The sequence below is a fragment of the Strix uralensis genome, chromosome 16 (assembly GCF_047716275.1).
Source record: "Strix uralensis isolate ZFMK-TIS-50842 chromosome 16, bStrUra1, whole genome shotgun sequence".
NCBI lineage: Eukaryota > Metazoa > Chordata > Aves > Strigiformes > Strigidae > Strix > Strix uralensis.
Window position 1 is genome coordinate 12,333,230 of NC_133987.1, and position 16,901 is coordinate 12,350,130.

The 16,901-nt window shown below is 40.7% G+C and overlaps 1 protein-coding gene across 1 annotated transcript in view; it reads left to right on the forward strand.

Moving 5' to 3' along the window:
- The window catches only part of PDILT (protein disulfide isomerase like, testis expressed), a 30,072-nt gene extending 15,499 nt beyond the window's left edge, over positions 1-14,573 (forward strand). The window contains 8 exon segments of the mRNA XM_074885515.1: positions 2,042-2,179; positions 2,933-3,043; positions 4,022-4,147; positions 5,096-5,293; positions 6,717-6,837; positions 8,772-8,953; positions 12,672-12,761; positions 14,502-14,573. Of these exon segments, the coding sequence (XP_074741616.1) occupies positions 2,042-2,179; positions 2,933-3,043; positions 4,022-4,147; positions 5,096-5,293; positions 6,717-6,837; positions 8,772-8,953; positions 12,672-12,761; positions 14,502-14,573 (1,038 nt within the window).
- The last annotated feature ends 2,328 nt before the right edge of the window (positions 14,574-16,901 follow it).

The following is a 16,901-nucleotide window of genomic DNA, read 5'->3' on the forward strand; positions in this document are numbered from 1 at the left end:
CTGAATAGGTACCCAGGCACAGAGACCTACCACTCTGAGAGCAGCTTCTGAGAGTATGATGCTACAGCAGTGTTTGCACAGCCCTGGACTCAGCAGACTTTTCTGTATCCTTAGGGCTTCTGCCAAAATATCACAAATTTGGTGGCTGGTGGGAAGAAGGCAGAACTATTGACCTACCTATCCTTACTTAATTCCATCCTTTTCTTTGGAGAGACTTAACCCACTGGTGGTATGGGTCATACTGCTACTGGAGTCTCCAAATGCAGAAAGTTGTAATCCCTGCCCAGAGTTGTAACTTATCTAAAAATCTAGGGTTACCCGATCACTGCATTTCTATTCAAACACGGTGTAAAATCATAGACACGCATAGCTGCAGGCTGTTCTGTTGAAGGAGTGTTCCCCTCCTGCTTAAGTCCATAAAAAAGCAGTAAATATTGTCTAATATACTGGAGTGCCTTTTCTTCATCTTTCCATTTGGTGATTTAAACAACTTCAGTGATACTCAGGGGGGCAGAGCACAGCTCCATGAATATCACGCTAACTGTGGTTTTTAGCTCCTGCCAGCTAAGAAATCTGCATGGATAGGAAGTCAAAATATTATACTGTATATGATCCAACTCATGTAGTCCTTTCTCAAGCAAATTCCTACTAGTTTCCAGAGCAGAATAAGGTACTTAGGATTTGGGGCTGAATGATACAGAACAATAGTCTAACAGTGCAAAATAAATTTTAGCTGTTAAGGCATGCAGTCAGAAGTCAGTAAAATAGCAATAGTTTTTTCCTGCTTTTTCAATGTGTCCTTGAAATCTTTAATATCTGAAAAATTCAATCAAGGATTTTCTCTGACTAGAGAGACTTTTATGCTGGTATCTCTCTGCCCAGTTAAACGCACGGTGTCTGGACTCATACCTGAACTGATAAGGTCCCAAATGTGCTGGCTACAGTGGATAGTCCAAGTTTTATGGGTGTGGAAAACAGGATTCATTACCAAAATGCCCCACAGTAACAGAGCTGGTGAACACATACAGCATAATAGTACAAACTGTGAAAATGCTCAGAGTGCCCAGAATTTTGCTTTGCAGCAATCTGCTTGCAGCCATTTATGAAGGAAGGCAGTTTCCAGTGCTGGGCCAGATTGAGAAGCCCTTGCTATCGCAGTGATGCTGGAGCATTCCCTGAACCATGCTGATAAGCAGATATTGCCTGCAGACGTGTTTGACTGGACTCCCATGATTTCACTTGGGGGCTGAAATGACAACAGATGAGCATGAGCTAGGACATGTCAGAAATTTAATGGGTGAAAGCCAACAAATAGCGTCCAAGTAAATAAAGAGCTGTATTTGGCCTTCTATTAGTCACAGATTGCTCACAAATGTGTGTGCCAGGATGTGTTGGGAGGTCTCAGCATATAAATTACTAGTCATCTAGCACGAAATAATTGTCTGATCAGATGAAACCTCGAAGCACTGTTGCCTTTCATCATGCTTATTTACTATTAGTTTGAGGGTGGACAGCACAGTGACTATTTGACAGATGTAGGAGTCAAGGTCCCTGCCTTGAAGAGCACTCAGTCAGAGAACCAAACACATCAGTCAGGTCCTCTTGCAAGCAGAGAGCCCTCCTCTCTAATCCATCACATCCTACCGGCTGCGCAGACAAGCTGCAGCAGGGGAGCAGCTGGTGGCCTGATCCTTCCCCATCTGCAGAAGTCTCTGCAGAGTGTAGAAATGCCAGGGGAGTGCAGGGCAGATGAGATTAGTGCAGGAAGGACATAAGGGACCATACACCATCTGTATTGACCCAGGCCAGCCAACACTATCTGGAAAGGTGAATGCACTAGTGGTGTGACAGCACTCCTAGGATCAACCCTATTGCAAAGATCTCCCCTTGAAAGCAAACATGGCAAGTTATACCCACTTTACAATTACATTCTCCTGTACCACACAAACCTTTAGGGACCTGCCTCACCTGTAGTGCTCACTCCTACACATCCTAGCAGGATACAGGACACAGTCTTAATTAATACTCTTTCTGGGACTAGGAACTTCACAATGACCGTGTGGAAGTTTTCTGTGAGACGGCAAGAGATGTGCCAGAGATGCCTTTTGGGATGACAGCCAGTGAGGACGTCCGTGCTAACTATGGCATCCAAAAGAACACTCTGGTTGTGTTTAAGAAGGTAAGAGTACAAAAGCCTAGCAGGAAAGGTACAGCGAGCTGCTGTGGTAGCTCTGGGCTATGGAAAGACAGTTTGGGAATTTTTCAGGTGAAATAATTTCCTAGTTGAAATTCAAACATCTTAACACAAAAAAGATCACATTTACAGACAAGAGAGACAAGTAGGAGGCAAACAACCACCTTTGGACAACTGATATTTTCAATCTGGCTGACTACATTCAGGCTCCTAATTTATACTTAAGGATATGGTTAAAATAGCTTTATTTTCCAACTCACATTCTAATCAAGACATGCTGCCAGGTTCAGTGAGTTTTGCAGACGTTCACCTCTTTGCCTTTGTGTTGCTTCTGGCCAGGAATCTTCTTTTCTTCCAACCCCCAACAGAAGAAGTGGCCAACAACAAGAAGAAAACTATACAGGAAGTAGCACCAACATTTAGGGTACGAAGTAGTCAGACCAAGGGCATCTTGAGTGAGCGTATGTCACAGATAGTGTGTATAGATATAGAAAAGATCTTTCAGTATGTTAAGATTACTGAGCAAATTAAAACTGTCAGCTGTACCTTGAATTTTAGCTATAATCTTAGCTATAATCGTGTTCTGTAATCTAGCTGTGACATTTATTTTACAAGTTATGGAATTTCAGTTACTGAGGATCATAAAACAGCAATGCTGAGAATATTTTAGAGTAAAGACAGTTTCTTCACTCCTATAGTTAAGGCCAACAACCTCACAAACTTCACTATTTGTCCAAGGGAAAACCTGTGCATAATGAAGTGCTTGAAGATGGCAGACAGAACAAACTGGATCTAACAAGGCTAATCAAAACCTTTACCTTGGATTTGGTCACTGAATATAATCTTGAGGTATGTGTATTTCCCTGTATTAACAAAAGCCATAGGGGAAAGACAGGAACCCATGCAGAAGAAGACTAAGGGAGCAATTCTACTCCTTAGTATTTGCGAATTTTTTTGCTTGTTAGATGAGGCCAGCCCTAAACACATCTAGAAAAACCAGCAGAACCCAACAGGCAGCTTTAGTCTAATCCAGGCCAAAGGATGCTTCCCTCTGGCAGGATGTTGTTTCTTAGAGGAAAAGGGGCATGGCTGGCCAAATCGTGAACTTGCCTGAGCATGCAAATACCTCCCTCCTGTGGAGCCTGGGCTGCTTCTGCAGCAACTAGGTGGGGTGGGAGGTTGGAAGGTCAGTCCCTAATCCTGGCTCCAACCCTTCCACTCCCATGCAGCAACCAGGTCCTCTGGGCCAAGACAAGGAAGAAAGAAACCAGCAATAATCGTTGCTAGTGCAGGTAGGAAGGGAAAGACACGGAAATACCTGCTGCCTGGGGGATGCCTGCTTCTGATCATGGAGTGGCATGAGAAAAAGGGCAGTTCTGTGCAGGGAAGGAAACGTAAGCTGCTGATGCCACCTAGAAGTGAAGGAAGTGCCCGAAGCAGGTCTAGTTCCTGCAGCTGCTGCAGTTGGGCCTCCCTGGGTAACACCACCTTTTACTTTCAGCACATCTTTAGCATTAATTCTTCAGTATGTGTTATACAGGAGGTCACACTAGAAGATCAAAACAGTCCCTTCTGACTGTAAAAATCCATGAATAATGATGAGGATTTTCCTGGAACAAAGAAAACACTCAGCTGCTGCTGATTCTTCTCACTTTATCTTCTTTAAAACAAAGAAAAAAAATCCAACAGTTAGGGAAATGATTGGGAACTGAGTCTTAAAAAGTAAAATTTGCAATAGCAGAACTGAATGATACTGATACACTGAGCCTCTGATTCACTGTTCTGCTTACAAAGAGTGGAACAGATGTTGAGTCTTTTGTTTCCCAGACATCTGTGAAGATTTTTGATGTCCCTGTTGAAAATCACATCCTGCTGTTCACCCCAACGAACTCGGAGACATTCAATGCAATTTATGAAAACTACAAGTCTGCTGCTGTGGAATTTAGAGGAAAGGTTTGTAATGCTGAATCCTACTTTGAAAATATGAATGCCAAAACATCGATGGAAAAACACTCACCAACATTACTGGTAAAAGTACACTGCTGTCAGTCTATCTTCTAAGACTATCAAGCCATTTAAAACCAGTTTCAGTAACTATTCTTTGAATTTGTTAAGGACACAAGCTGAAAAATAAATGCCACTTAAAAATTATTCTTTAAAACACAAAGATCACACAAACCAACACTAATTCCAGCTGCTCCAAATAAACCTGTTTCTGATTTTACAAATATGACTTTCTAGGAGCAACTTCCAACCAAAGATAGTTTGCCATGAGGATCTCAGAGTATTGCCTGAACCAAGAGCTGGAACCAGCTACAAAACCCGAGAAATATTGCAAGGCATCTGCACTGCAATCTGCCTTGCTTGCAGCACACGTGTTTGCATGTCTATAAACAAGTATAGGCAGTCATACACAGAAGTATTTCAGTTTTCCATTGTCAATCACTGTGGTGCTACTCCTGCTTCAAGTATGTGAGACGCTGAAGAACAGTAAGTCATCTCGTAATAAAATATCACACATTAGTATTGATAAAGACATATGGATTATAGGTGTTTCAGCTCTTTTGTCCTGTTAAGAATTATTAGGAAGAGCACTAAGAGTTTTGAGGGGTAATTCAGAAGTGTTACTAAAATAGGTGATAGCAAACCACTGTGAAAGACATAGGGAAAAGCTCCATTTGTTTTGGCTGCTTTAGCATTTGTTATTAACTAGGATCAAGGTATGATAAAGTCCACAGAGCTGCTGGTTATTGGACTGAGACCAAAAAATGGTTCTACACAATTCCTTGTATTTAAGGTTAGATCCTAACCCACTGCTAAGCTCCACGGTCCATTTCTCTAAAATGATTGAACCAAACCTGGAAGACTCAACCAGATGCATAACTCTCTCTTTATTATCAGATAATGTTTGTCTTGGTGGATACTAACGAAACAAGGAATGGACGAGTTTTTGAGTATTTTCGCATCAGGGACATTGACGTTCCTGCTGTGAGAATCCTAAATCTGACAAGCAATGCAAAGTACAAAATGCCTGCAGAAGAGGTGACTGTGGAGAACCTAAAAGAATTTTGCCAGAGCTACTTAAATGGAAAAGCAAAGGTATGTCCATTATTAATGAGATGCTCCTCTACTACACCAGCCAAAACACTAACGAATTTGCAAAGCATTCTTTTTTTAATTAGAACAGTGTGCTGTTCTGATCATCAGTTTATTAATTTACTCTCACTGTAACTCATTCATCTACAGTTGTTGAGAGAGCATTGCTCTGTATTTAACATTGAGGTGGACTACAAAGTTCTCCAGTCCTCCTATGTAAAAACTGGATAAATCATTTGTGGCCCTATATTTTAGTTGATTTCAGCTGATGTATTTTAGTAGTTTAAAAAATCCCTATGTCTCAATCTTTCCAATACTATAATGGAGATATTTCAGTCCCTTAGTTGGGAGAGATGCAAACAATGACTGCAACCGATTTTGATGTTACAGAAAAGTCCAGTAAATAGAAAATTGACAGTTTCAGAGTGGAGTAAGATTTGGAATTTGTTGTAAACAAGTTTAGCAGAGTGAATTTCCACAGGGGGGATCATTCCCATTGGTAAATATAGTATTTGTTGTCATAATGAGGCATCCTCCTCCACACTCGTGAAAATTACATTGAAATGTATTGGTGCTCTTCAGGGTGATTTGTTTCCATCATGAGGAGAAAAGGCAGAATTTAAGAGATTTGAGTAGTAGATCCTAATTTCAATGTTGAAGGGAGGCAGAAAGACAGAAGAGGTGGGGATGTCACCTCTTCTCTACCAAGATCTGCTTGAATGGCACACTCCAGGGAACAGCTTCCGTGGCGAATGTGTGCCTTTCTACTACTGCACTGTGTGTAAAAGAAATGAAACTCCCTGGAAGTGTCCAAGTCCAGGTTGGATGGGGCTTTGAGCAACGTGATGTAGTGGAAGTCTGCCCATGGCAGGGGAGTTGGAACTAGGTGACATTTACGGTCCCTTCTATCCCAAACCATTCTATGATTCTATAATATGAAGTTGCCTGCTAATATACTGTAAATTGTAGGAGTCATGTAGGGACTGTGATTGGTGGCGAACACAGAGATTTAAGCAGCAATGCACACTTTCTTGTGTGTTTTGTATCAGTTTTGAGAGCCCACAATAGGTAAGTTTTTCAGCAGGCAAGCTTCTGAACACTGGGCAACAAGCATTCAGGACAATGAATGCAAATGTGTTCCAAAGGGTCATTTTCTGACAATCTACTATGGAGTTTGTATCCAAGACAGGGACAAATAATTCCGACTACCAACTACGCAGGAGTGTGAGACTCCAGCTCCATGCTGAAGGGAGAGAAGGTGGAAGCACATGAAGGCTGGCTAGGATATAGAGATATAAAAAAATAACACAGAGTAGTAGTGCACATTAGGTATAGAAATGTCCCATCAGTCTCACATTAACTTGAGCTGGAGTACTGTTTCTCAGTGCTCCCTGAATGTTCACAGCAGTGTTCTGTTTCTGCTTAGCTACATCTCTCTAGTGAAGAAATTCCAGAGGACTGGGACAAGATGCCTGTCAAAGTGCTTGTTGGGAAGAATTTCAACAGGATTGTCTTCAATAAGACCACGACTGTGTTTGTTATGTTTTGTAAGTGTTATTATTGTATTCAGATTTTAAATTGCTTTGACAATTGGAAGTGAAAAATGAAAGCTCATACTTACATGCCATACTAATCCTTGCACTTAACAGAAGCCAAGTTTAATGAATTTTTGTTGTCCAATGAAAGCACTGAAGAAAAAATTGTGTCATATCTATGGAAACATTGTGATACCTTTGCTGACTTAGGGTTGCACTGAATAACACTGGATCCCTTTAGTAAATATTTGTCAAGGCCGTATCAAATCTCAGTGTTGAAAGACAAAATGACACTAGAACGTCATGTTGTACAATGGAACATTACAGCCTGCTGTACAGTATGAGTCAGGCTGTCTTCCAAGGACAGAGAGAGAGAGTTAAGTGAGTCTGTCTGGTTATAATGCTCTAGGATTAAATCCCAGAGAGGACTTGCGGTTTAGCAAATCGTAACTCTTTTTTCCCTCCTCTGTCTGCAAGAGAAGTGGCTTTTCTGCTTGACTCTTCCCAGCAAGAAACCACTGCCCTATCCCTGTACCAGCCAGCAGGGCTTAGTTCATGCCTTAGTAACTTCAGTAGAGCAAACATGCACCATTAACATAGACAACTAGCTGTACTGCCCTGAATCTCAGAAATTATTAAAGGTAGTATGCTCCTGCAATCCTCCTTGTTGGCTGCAGCCATTTCATTCATGCAAGTAATTTTTACATTTCAGTATCATGAACAAACTGATCTAAGCAGGAATTGAACCAAGTCCTCTGGAAATGAAAGGCTGGTAAACGGGATGTAGTGTATTCAGGAAAGTGCCCCAGAAATTTTAATTCCATCTAAACTGAGTATGAGCATTGTTCTCATGACTGAAGGATTGCGACTGTGTTGCATTCTACTTAAGGGGATACTGGGTTCTCAGCAGTTTGCCTTTTTGCTAACCTGCATGAGTGCAGTGCTCAGAGTCAAAACACCACCATACCTCAAAATCCTCCTTTTAGTGTAAATATAGCACAGTTTATGAACAGAGTTAATTTTAGTATGCAGAAAGCATTTTGTGCTTCTGGCAAGTAATTCCCCATGAGAATAATGCTAGACTTACTTGGGTTGTACTGGTCATCTGGCATGCCTCTCCAGCAAAGTCATATGATGAGTGTTGTGTGCTCATAATATACATAAAAGGCTACACAGAGCTAAAGCAGCACTGCAATCAGAAATGCATTAGTGAATAGCTAGTTATCACTACGTTAAAACTAATGAAATTCATGAGGGGTGAAAGATTTCAAGTAGATACTGACCACAACTGAAATCCAAAACCCTGTGTCATGGTTTAACCCCAGCTAGCAACTAAGCCCCACACAGTTGCTGGCTCACTGCTCCCAGTGGGATGGGAGAGAGAATCAGAAGAGTAAAAACTGAGAAAACTCATGGGTTGAGATAAAGACAGTTTAACAGATAAAACAAGGAATGCACTCACCACTTCCCACTGGCAGGCAGGAGCTCAGCTATCTCCAGGACAGCCGGGCTCCATCACACATAACGGTAACTTGGGAAGACAAACACCACCACTCCAAACGTCACCCCCCTTCCTCCTTCTTCCCCCAGCTTTGTATACTGAACATGACATCATATGGTATGGAATATCCCTTTGGTCAGTTGGGATCAGCTGTCCCGGCTGTGTCCCCTCCCAACTCCTTGCTGGTGGGGTGGTGAGAGAAGCAGAAAAGCCTTGACTCTGTGTAAGTGCTGCTCAGCAGTAATGGAAACATCCCTGTGTTACCAATGCTGTTTTCAGCACAAATCCAGAACATAGCCCCATACTAGCTACCTCAAAGAAAATTAACTCTATCCCAGCCAAAACCAGCACACTAAGTTTAAGGGCTAAATGGGTCCCAGTGATTGCACCAGCACACGCTCTTCTGCCAGACTGTATCCTTCTACTTTCATTTTTAAATTTGCAGATGCCCCTTGGTCCTATGACTGCAGAAAACTCCTGCCAATCTGGGATAAGCTAGGAGAGCAATATGAAAGTCGCAAAGACATAATCATTGCGAAGATAGATGTCACAGCAAACGACATACTGTCTGTTGGATTAGATCGCTATCCGTTCTTCAGACTCTTTCCTGCTGGACCAGGTTACCAGGTGAGAAGCTCTTGGGGAAGAGCATGGAGACACAGATGCACACATATGTGTGTGTATGTGTGTGTTAGGACGTGTGCACGTGTCAGGGTGAGAAAGGAGTCCTTTAAGCAAGAAAACTTTAGTCCTCATCTACTCAACACTGGATTCACTGCTGTCAAGAACCTGAATTAGAGGAGAAATGCTTCTATTGTCTTTTATGTGTGAGGCTGTGTCAAGAGCCCATGTATCATTTACCAGCTTGGACCTACAAGTCAATACAGCCTTACATTCTGCTGTTTAACAACCTCCAATCTGCCTGTTGGGTTCTAGCAACAGTCTCAACTCAAGAGTGAACTTACAGATACCTCCTCACTATTGCAGTGTCTTTTTACTTCAAACCATGACAAGAGATGTACTGTCACACAATAAGCTGTGCCAGTTGTTTCTGGAGCAGGTATGACTATAGCCTCTAAAATGCTGGTACTACTCTTGTTATATCCTCTACATTTTCATAGAACCCAAATCCCCAAACTTTCTTCTATACACTTATGCCAGTAATTTTACTTCATTCCAGTATCACAGCCTCGATTAGGAATAAATATTTATTGTCAAGACCAACGATCTTTACAGTATGCTACCTAATGCATCAGCTATGTTACACAATAATCAGAAAATGCTGCTGAAAGAGGAGGCAAAGAAAAATGTTAAATACATTCTTCCATCCATGTAGATAATCTAATTAAAAAGAAAATATCTCTGAAGCAAAAGAAAAATTAAATTCTAAGATACTATTATAATTAAGACATTACTAAGCTTTTCATTTTTCTTCTTAGTCCTAAACTTAAATTAAATTCTAAGACATTTGCCCATGTCCTCATTTAATCTTTGAGGGAGAGATTTTCCTCTTGGATGTGCATGCACAGCTTCTAATGAATTGAACTGCAGTCCTGCACACTCACACTGTATTTAGTCTTTATGCAGAAGAGCAGAAACCCATTAAATGCTCATAATAAATGCCAGTTTGTCAAATAATATCAGTAACAACTTTCATTAACTATTAAGGGATTGTTTCATACTTGCAAATACCCTGGAATTAAACAGTATTTGAAATTCAAGCTCTTCCCTGTGCACCATGTTTTTATACTAGTTCCCTCAACTCCAGAGATTTTAACTTGTACTTGACTACCAGTGCAGGTGCCCTGTAGATGCCTACAGTCCTGCAGACCCAAGTGTTCCTGCCTTCTTTCTTATGGCACTATATGAACAGCTGGCCACAGGCATCTTTACTCACTACAGTCATAAATGATCCGAGACACACTCAAGCCATTAATACGCAGTCATTGCAACTGCTCTCAGTCATTTCCCACACAACCAGCAGTTATACCAGGAATTCTCCCATATATACTTGTCCTTTTCTAAAAGTTAACCAAAGCCAGAGCACAGTATACAAATGTAGTATCACAATGTGTCAAGGCTCAGAGTATCTACCCTGTTTTTCACTGCTTAGGCACTGTCCCAAAATTACAATCCCTACTCCCTTATTCTGGCCATTAAAAGAGCGATAGAAGGGGCTTGGAGCTGAGGAGAAACTGCTATGTTCAAAATGGAGAAAAAGAGGAACAGGAAATATATACAGTCCAACAACAACACCTGATGCAACCTTAATTTCACACAGAGATCTTTTCTAGCCTTCAGTATTTTGCTAGTGTTAGAAATGCAAACACAGGACCTTTCCAATTACCTCTACCAATCCTTTGCATTAAGGACTAAGGATGAATTGAACTGCAGAGGCAGTAGGAACTCTAAAGATGAAATAACTACCAGAAGACTCTAGAAAGCACATCAAAATGCACATAAAGGAGACTAGAAAGCACATCAAAATGCATGTAAAGAAGTCTGAACCTGCTCCTGATAAACCAAGGGAAATGTGGCTAACAAAACAACCGAAAGCTGTTTTCTAGAACTGGTTTATCACATTCTCTGGCCACCACACACACCCTTACACCTCCTTAAAGGCAAAGTCATGGGCAGAACACATTATTGTGCAGTCCCTTCCAAGCAGTCTCACCTGATGTGCTCATATTAGATACTACCCTCCTCCGAACAAAAGTACCTGCTAGGACTTCAGGCTATTAACTTCTTTCCAGCAGACTGTCATTCTTTAGTCTGTTTAAGAACAGGTTCAGCTTTTCCTGAAGTTAATGACAAGTTATCTTCTTACTTTCAGTGGATACAAAACTAGATGCATGACAATATTTTAAAATCAGGAGCCACTTCAGATTAACTGGAGTTAAGTGCAGTTGCATGAGCTAAGAGACCTTGATCTATATCTGGGCGTTTAAGCATGTGCTCAGTTTTCCAAAGCACCATCTGAGTGTTTCTATGCTGGGGAACAGTTACAGCCAGAGCTGCAGGAACAAGAGACTGAATCTGATGAATTACGAGGAGGAGGGAGTGACCAGGCATCATCTGAGCTCCATCTGTGAAGCTGATGAACAACTCATCCACTGTGTCATCCACTCCAAATTTAAGAGAAAAACATGCAGCCTTTCAGATGGGTTTAAGATGATTCTATTTGTTTCAATGGATTCACTGAGAAAAATAACATTTACATACTCTTATGCACTGATTACTCTAATGAGAAGTGTTGACACATATCTTCAGTAACCAGCGCAGGTATCAGCTGCTTCTCTGGCTTTACAGGTCTTTGGGATCTGAGAAACTGCTGTTCCAGCCATCATCAAAGTTGATAAAAATCAAGACTCATCTGAGCCTATTAATCACTCTGGAGGAATCAAATAATCTTCCTCAAGAAACTTAAGCTTGCAAACATAAAAAAAAACTTCAAGGCTGCCACACTTTTTTATTACAAGAGAATACCTTACTGAACAGAAATACCAAACCTGTGTATACTTTTAGTAAATTCACCAGAGAATGGAGCCGTTTTGTTTACAGTCCTTTGAACTCAAATCAAGCATAGGAGTAACAAGTGTAAAGTAACAGACCATTATTGGTCTCAGTGGGAGTTAAGTGAGCTTAACCCAAGTGAGAACAGGCCTCTGCCGATTTCTAAATATACTCAGGCAACAGCAGACAATTCCCAGTGTCATGCACACGAGCTTCTACAACTTTTTGTTAAAAGACTTGTGCAAGATCCTTTTATACTTCCAGAGAGCAAAGGTATTTGGGGGGGATCTTTACAGTGACTAGACCTACTCACAGAATTTAAAAGCTCTAAACTGAATTGCTTCTTCCATTAAACTTCCTCAGAAGAAAAATTAATGTCATTGCTCATCTTCCTCCTGTTCAAGCTGGGCAACTGCTGATAATTCTGGACTGTGTATTTCAAAACTTTTTCAGAATTTGAATTTCCATCAAAATCTTTAGACAGCTTTGAATATCAAGACTCCGCTCTTCAAAATATCTGGTAAATGTTTATTGTTAAACACAGAAAAGACACTGATGTCAGTAGTTGTATAGTACCAGTCTGGGACCCTGTCAATAACAGTTAAGTTTTTTTATACAAATCCTTTTCTTCCTGGGGATATTCATCTATTTCTTCTTTACACTTGAGTTTCAGATGACATTGGGGCCTGCTGTGCCTCTGCCCTTGCTTTCTAAACTGAGCGAAGTCTAGAGTTTGGTCAGCATAAAGAACTGAAATCCTCCAGTTGATTATGCTGTTATTTCCAGGATATTGTGTACAGAGTTAAATACTTAACTTTAAAACTCTTTACAGGAAGTGGCCTATGCTGGAGAGCATACCTTGGAGGCATTTTCTGAATTCTTAGAAGAACAAAGCAAGACAAAACCAGAATCAGGAGAGAAGGTAGGATATGATCCGGACGCTGACTGATCTGCTGTGTAATCTAAGGCATATTCACACCTTGTAACGGCATACCTGAACTGGCTATAGCATAGCTACATGTATGGGCTTCAGCCACTGCTCATGTCAATGCTTGGGAGGTTCTTATCAGCTCTTAGCTGGTTTCAAGCTGACTAGCTTCACAGGACCATGCTAGCTGCAGTCATATACCACTGCCTGGCAAGCACACACCCACTCACATCCTTGTTTTCATCACACAAAAACCTCTTCTCCCACTGCTCATGTTATCACTGAGTCACTACGTTACCACTCTGGTAGTAAGTACTGCATGGCAGACAGGAACCTGCACCTTGACAGCAAAACTTTGTCAGGATTTTAGCTGGAAAAAAGAAGCCCCATATAACTTAGTTTCAGCTATAGCTGGAGTGGTTCAAACATCTATTGCCCACCTCATCTTGCTCCATTCAGGGCAGCTTCTCTTCTTCATAAAGCAAGGGCACAACAGACCAGATGTCCCCTCTCTTGGCAATCACGTTATGGTTATTGTCTGATTCCTCAACCCTTTCTCCTCCTCTGTAAATAATCGTTAGTTGTCCCAGATCAGCCTGTTATTTAATCCCAGACACTTCACTGCAAAAAGACATACTGTAAGTGAACAACGTGCTCAAGCTCCACACAGACAGTTCCAAGCAAACCTGACATATAGATGGAGAAACTGTCCACCCAGTAAAAGAATCATGAGCCTGTTCTGCCTGGAAGTGAAGCAGATCCACAGGGTAGCAATAGTTATCATTAACACTCTTTTCAACTGGTAGGGAAACTGCCTGTGGGTGGAGAAACAGTTTTGAGTTTTCAGACTTATTTCCACCAGAGGCTTTGATTTGCTCCTGAATTCACTGCTCAAATAGGTGGTTACAGATGGAGAGAGAGATGACTAAACTAATACTGGGACACAGAAGTCTGCAATGAAGGATCAGACATCCAGCTCTGCCCAGTCATTGCACAATTCTGTTTTCCAGTACCCAAACCTACGTTTGGTGTCTGTCTCTGTTGCATGTTATTTAGTGATGTGTTTGAAGCAGATCTGTTGAGGCCTACACACAGTCTTTTACATACAATGTTAGAGCTGTGTATATTCTGTCATCTCTTCTTCGTGCTTTATTTCACATTAAAGAATAAATAAAAGAAACAGTTTAGGAAACACCATTCAAAAACATGCTCTGTGTAGCAAAAGGGGTGAGTAATTGGCATTTGCTCATCTGTTCACATTCTTTGTCCTTACCTGACACCCACCAAATTTTCCCAGAAGACTGCAGTATTAGACCCTTTGAAGCACAGTGCTTGATGTGAAGTCCCCTCTTCATCCTCACCTCAGGGCATTCACAAACACACAAACAAGATAAATAAGAACGTAGTTTCTTTTGAGATTGCCTAGGAGAGACTGTCTTATGCCCATCAGCTACCCAAACACGGCTTTCCAAGTTCTTATTAAACCTTCACACAAAGCCTCATCTGAGCTTTGCCATAAACCAGTGCAAAGGTTTAAAAACAAAACACATTTTAGCAACAGCTGCACTACTTCTGACCTCATTAACAAACCCTCAAGTTCCCTGGTTGAAAAGATGAAAATTTGCATTTCATATCATCTTAAAAATTTTTTTGGAAGTGAAGAACTACTAGAGCAATTCTCTTTGTGAACATCAATAATAAGCAGCTTTGCTCTTGCATTTCCTTTTTTAAAAGGATCCTTTGGGAGGAATCAAGGAGGATCTCAGCCAAAAAGAGACTGTAATAACAGAGAAAGAAGAACTTTAATAGTACAGAGACAGAGCAAAATTCTGAGGATTGTGGGGAATCCTTCCTGGAAGGAATTCACTGGAAGAATGAATCATCTCAAGTAAACACAAAGCTGGATCAAAAAATAAAAGTAAAGAATTCAATATCAATTGCTCATTATGTGTGACCTCTTTTCTGAATCCTACTAGGATCAGTTGCCATGGGTTCTTAAAATATTGTCAATTTTGCTTAAATAATGCCTTTATTATCAATAAAACTGCTCTCATTCAGAAAGGTGTATGTGCCATGGCACATGGATGAAGACATAAAACTATTATTTCTCAACAAAATCTGCAACAGGTTTGCAACCAGTTGCTCTCCAATTTACCCTAAGACAGGCCTATTGTTTTCAAGGGAGATTAACTGCTCCCAGAAGGATGGGACTAACATTGCAAAGACCATTTCTATAGTGATCTTCAAAAGAAGCAATCGAAGCTAGGGGCTATGCCTGAAGGGGCACCAAGGGGCAGTTCATGACTTTTTTATTATCAAGCTGTAGAAAACACAGAAATCAAGATATAATTTAATTCCAGTAAGAAAAATATCATACCTAATACACAAAGTCACAAGTATGATTCACATTTTAGTTACATTAAGTCCCCTAACCACCCCACACATGATATAAAAGTGCAGCTGGTGAAACTGCTGGACAACAGTAATTTCTTCCTGCAAGGGCCAGATAAAGCAGAAATAATTCTGAAAATTTGAAACCTTTTCTTACAGAATTAGAGAAGGAAGATAATTTATTACTATTTCATTTCAAAAGCAGATTTCCAAAGTCTTTGTTCCCAACTTGTTTATGCTAATAAGTTACTCTCCTATATAAGCAAAAGAAAAAAGGTGAAAACCTACTGTTCATGACAGATGGCTTGTTTGCTATCCAGGCTGCAATCTATAATTAAATATCCACACTTAAGAGATTTAAGATGAAATATTAACTTCTCTTTACTTCACAGTTCTTGCAAATAAATAGCACTCAACATGCAACACACTCACCTCATGAGGCTGTCTGTTGGCCTTCACTGATGAGGAGTTAGCAAGAAGACACAGAAAGTAAAGCCATTTATGTCGACACTTCACGGGCAGAGTTTAATCTCTGCTGGGTCTAACGTTCATTGGGACTGCAATTAAATCCTCTTAATGGAAGAGGATTCTTGTGGAAGCATGTTCAGTGCTAGATCACCGTTCCTAATATGGTCTGCCTGGGTCTTGTAGGTCTCAGACCTAGCTTCTTCAGCAGTTTACTTATACTATCTGAAATTGGTGAAGACCACTGGTCAGATGGGCTCCACTCATTCAGGTTTCTGCCAGCTGCAGCTCCCTCCTCTGTCCCAGCAATATCACCTACAAGGGGAAAAGGAGCTTAAAAGTCAGGATGATAGATCTGAGAGATGCAGTCCACTCCTTCACTTGTAATTGTGAACTACAGCTGAGCTGTTATTATTTAAAGCAAAATTCTTTGAAAATGCCAAGTAATGTTTAATTCTCACGGTTTTAGGACAGAGCAGATTTTTGATAGAACTGCAATACAGTGGAAATCAAATCAAAGTCTCACTTAACGGCAAGAGGAAAACATGGGATCCCAGATACCAGGGTGCTGGTTTTTAAAGAGATCAACTGAAGTTTGCTGTGGGTGGAAACTCCCACTCCAGATGGACAGCATGGGATGCAGTTAACTGTTTCTCAGCACACTTGTAAGAGGACTTTGTTTACAAATATCACACAGAAACAATGACTTGTCAATTCAACTACTGAAGTATGCCAATACTCTTTCTCTTATACACAGCTGAAGAAGTCAATTCTCCTTTGGACATCAAACACAAGTTCTCTGGGACACTACCAGAAGGGCCTTCCACAAAGTAAACCCGATCACTGCCAGATATTTGGCTTCATTTAACTTTCATTTAACATTGGGCATTCATTAACAAACCAAAGCCCTCGTTTGATATCCTGGGAGATCAGATTAGAAAGCAAATGAGATGAACTGAATCCCAAAGAGAGGGAAGTGTCAGCATGCTTTCCCTTTGCTGCTTGCAACATGATGATATTTGAATGGCAAGCAGTACCACCAGTATATTTTGAACAACTATTAAACACAGAAGCTATAATCTTTTAATTAGTTTCCTCACAGAAAAATGGAGCAAGCAATGTTCAGCACCACTGTGTATCTGGCAGATGGCTTTACCATTCAAGATAATGAAAAAAATTAATTTTCACTGCGCTTACCCACTGTACATGAGACTCAATCCTGAAACTGCTATCTATCCTATTATAAGGTGCAAGATTGCATATTAATGAAAACATGTG